Raw genomic sequence first — 3299 nt, 5'->3', positions numbered from 1 at the left:
TTTTTGTCTTTTTGTACTGGGAATTGAACTCATACCTCACACTTGCTAGGCAGGCACTCTGCTGCTGAGCTACATCTCTGGTCCTAAAGAGCCCCCTCTCCTTTTGTGTTCATTTAGTATACATGGTTCCGCCCATTACATATAGTACTGGAATCTGCCCTTTATTTCACAGCACTTGGATAATACTTTACAATTCACAAAACATTTTCTGCATAAAAACGAAGAGAGGGAGCAATCTTCATTTTATAGATGAAGAAAGTAAAAAATTCAAGGATACTAACAGAGTATCTGCCCTGTCCATCAGGCCTAGTCAAAGGAGAACCAGGATGAATGAAAGCCATCTGACTCCAAAGTCCAGGTTTATTTTGGTTCCAAAGACAAGAGAAGCACACAATGCTTTCATAGGAGTAGACAAATTAGGCTCCAAAATTGACGTGAGCTTTGGCCAGTTTGCTCCCATCCTATCTCTCACTTTCACTTATGAAATAATCATAATCACAGTACCTACCTCACTGGATTATATATGGGGATTAAAGAAAGCAGTGCTGAGATGCTTGGCCACAGTACCTGGAGCTTGGTAAAGGCTCATTAAATGGAAGCTATTCTTGGTAACAGTAATACTAACCTGGTACCACTCTGTGTTACTCCCTTTTTGTGAGCCCATGAACACAGTCCTGTTCTTGTCATTCTCTATATCCAACCTCTTGTTCCCAAAATGGAACAGGGAAGTACATGACAGAACTCACCTAGTTCTTACTGCTTGTCACAGGACCTCAGCAGTGTCCCATTTCCTCCTCTAAATAAAAGCAATGAGAGAGTGGCTGGAGAGGAAGAGGAAGGATGTTGGGCTATAGGGAAGATGAGACTTAGCCGGTAGCAGTGATGGCCTGTGCTCCTGGAACATAGCCTCTTCCAGGGGTTGTACAGAGTACCAGTCTTGCAGGCTTTTTCTTCAGAGAAAGAGTGATAATCACCATGGGCACCTGACCTGCCTTCAGAAGTCTTCTTTGCACTTTATTCTAGAAATGAGGACCACGGAAGGCAGGCATCTGGGCCCTGCTGCCATGAAAGGTAAGGGGCAAGGAGACGGATATAACCTCTGCACCCACCCCTCCTACTGGCCCTGTTGCTGCCTTCCTCCACTTCTCAGAAACTGCTTAAATTGTCAGTCCTATTTCCTCATCTAAACACCAACTGATCTCAAAGACTGTCCCCCAGATTGGTAATAGTCAAGAGTCTCTAAAAGCAAACTGCCATCTAGGCATCAAGATACTGTTTTGCCAACAGGAACTCTGAAAATTTAAGTCCCCCTCTAAACTGAGCCCTGAAAGAAAAGGGTGGTTTTGATCTCATTATGAATGTGGAAAAAAGCTTTTTTCCCCCTGCCTGCCTTCTTCCCTTTCTAAAGGAATGTTTCAAGCCAGATGTAAGATACAGGCCAGTCTGCTCCCCATCCAGAACCCCCCTCCTTGTCTTCCCCAACACTGCAGAGATAAAAAAGATCCAAAAAAGATTTTTCTTCAACAGGAAAACGGAGGTGGGGGATGGGGACAGAGAGGGATGCATCTTGAAATGATAGGAATCTGCAGTCCAAGCGGACTGGCCCCTCAGCCAGCTACCCCTCACCCTTCCAGCCAGGATTCCAAGTCAAGAGGAGAAGAAACCAGGCTTTTCAGGGGTGGGCGTGCGTTGGTTACAAGAGAGGAGAAGCACAGGAAGGAAAGGAAAGGAGGGAAGCATTACACGGTAGAGAGGGGCACTAGCCCAGTCCAAGAGGGCAGTTAGACTGTGATGTTAAGAGGAAAGATGAGACGACTGCATCTTTTCTCAGGCCCACTTTTCTTCTTTGCCCTGCCACACACCCCCTCCCCCGATCCCGTGTGGGAGGAGAGAGCGCAGCAATTTTTCCTGAGAAGAGGATGAGTACCACCCAGGGTTGGGGAGCCCGTGGGGGTAGGGGAATTCTGTGAATAACAGACTACAGATACCTTGTGGATTTCTAGTCCTTCTTGCCCAGTCTGCCCTATCCTAAAGCATTTGGAATGTAAGGCCTGAGAATGTTCATCAGTCTGAGGACAGTTGCTTAGTACTTGGGACTCCAGAAGTCCCTGAACCTAAGAGGGGAGAGATGGGAGGAGAAACTTCTAGAGAAGAAAAACAGGTGGGAAGGGAGAGGACAAGCTTCCAGGTGACATCCTCAAAACCCAAGGCTGAAGACAAATGCCCAGATTATGCAAACACAAGTGCTGTTTAATTTTGAGAGTAATAGTTTTTGCCTGTGTTTCACTTCTGAACTTAGCGCTGGGTGCTGCTGCTTCACCAAAGCCCTCTGCGTTCCATGTGGGTAGACTAGCAGAGGCTTGGCTATCCTTGCCAGCTGCCTCTTCCCCACCTCTGAAAGGGAGACTTAGGCGATGGGGGGGGGGGGAGCTGAAGAACTGTCACAAGCCCGGGAAGGGCTGCTGATTCCTTGAACCCACCCTGAGAAAAAATAGGAAGGCAGCTTCTGCCCTACGGGCCTAACCTGCAGCGGAGGGGAGCAGCATATGGAGGCCAAGGAACCCTCAACCACGTCCTTGCTCTACACGTCTTCACCCCTCACCGGGCAGTTGAGACATGTGGCTGCATCTATCTCCCCGTTCACTCACCAGTCACGGCGATTCAGCGACAGTCATGCTGGGATCTAACTCTAACTCTGTTCAAGCAGCAACTTGGTCCCCTGAACAGTCTGTGCCAGGAGCTGTATGCTGTATTCCCTCCAGTATACAGCTCCCGCCTCCACAACCCACCCAGCCCTCAGAACCACACTCACCACCAGGACGTGTCTACGCGGGCCGGCAGAGTCAGCAGCAGTAGCAGAAGACAGGCAATACGTAGGCGAGCTGAAGCCGAAGTCGGGGAGACGTCGGGGACCACGGGTCTGGGCGCGCGGATAGGGGCGGGAGCAGGGGCGCGGGCGCGCCGAGGGGCGAGCTGCGCAGCTTCCTCAGCACCTCCCGGCCTCAGCATAGCTCCCCGAAGACGCCTGCAGCGCAGCCCGGAGGGGCGTGGATGGGGTACCGTCTAGGGTTTCGCAGGCTGTTCCTACCTCACCCTTTGGATGGCCATGGGGCTCGCCGGTGGCTGGGGGCTTAGGGTCACGTGGAGTCCAGGACCGGGGCACAGGTTCCTGGAGAGGGCGCAAGTCTAAGCGCCCGGAAACCGACGACGGCGCGCCCAGCTGGGGGTCTGGGGCGCGCGGCCCGGCACGAGGTGCGGTGTCAGGGGCTCCGAGGCGCGGAGTGGGGCCGCGGGGCCGA

General features: G+C 51.6%; 2 protein-coding genes across 2 annotated transcripts in view; one reads left to right on the top strand and one right to left on the bottom strand.

Moving 5' to 3' along the window:
* The window catches only part of St7l (suppression of tumorigenicity 7 like), a 152131-nt gene that overhangs the window by 103190 nt on the left and 45642 nt on the right, over positions 1-3299 (top strand). The gene's annotated exons all lie outside the window — the stretch shown is intronic.
* Wnt2b (Wnt family member 2B) overlaps positions 1-3299 on the bottom strand; it is a 14116-nt gene extending 10817 nt beyond the window's left edge. Inside the window, exon 1 of the mRNA XM_003479232.5 lies at positions 2813-3299. Coding sequence (XP_003479280.1) covers positions 2813-3009 — 197 coding nt within the window. The 5' untranslated portion in view covers positions 3010-3299. The remainder of the gene's footprint in view (positions 1-2812) is intronic.

The sequence above is a fragment of the Cavia porcellus genome, unplaced genomic scaffold (genome assembly GCF_034190915.1).
Source record: "Cavia porcellus strain 051 isolate PalLab524CR breed Dunkin Hartley unplaced genomic scaffold, mCavPor4.1 scaffold_1, whole genome shotgun sequence".
In the NCBI taxonomy this organism is placed as follows: Eukaryota; Metazoa; Chordata; class Mammalia; order Rodentia; family Caviidae; genus Cavia; species Cavia porcellus.
This window is presented reverse-complemented; position numbering and strand designations above follow the sequence as displayed.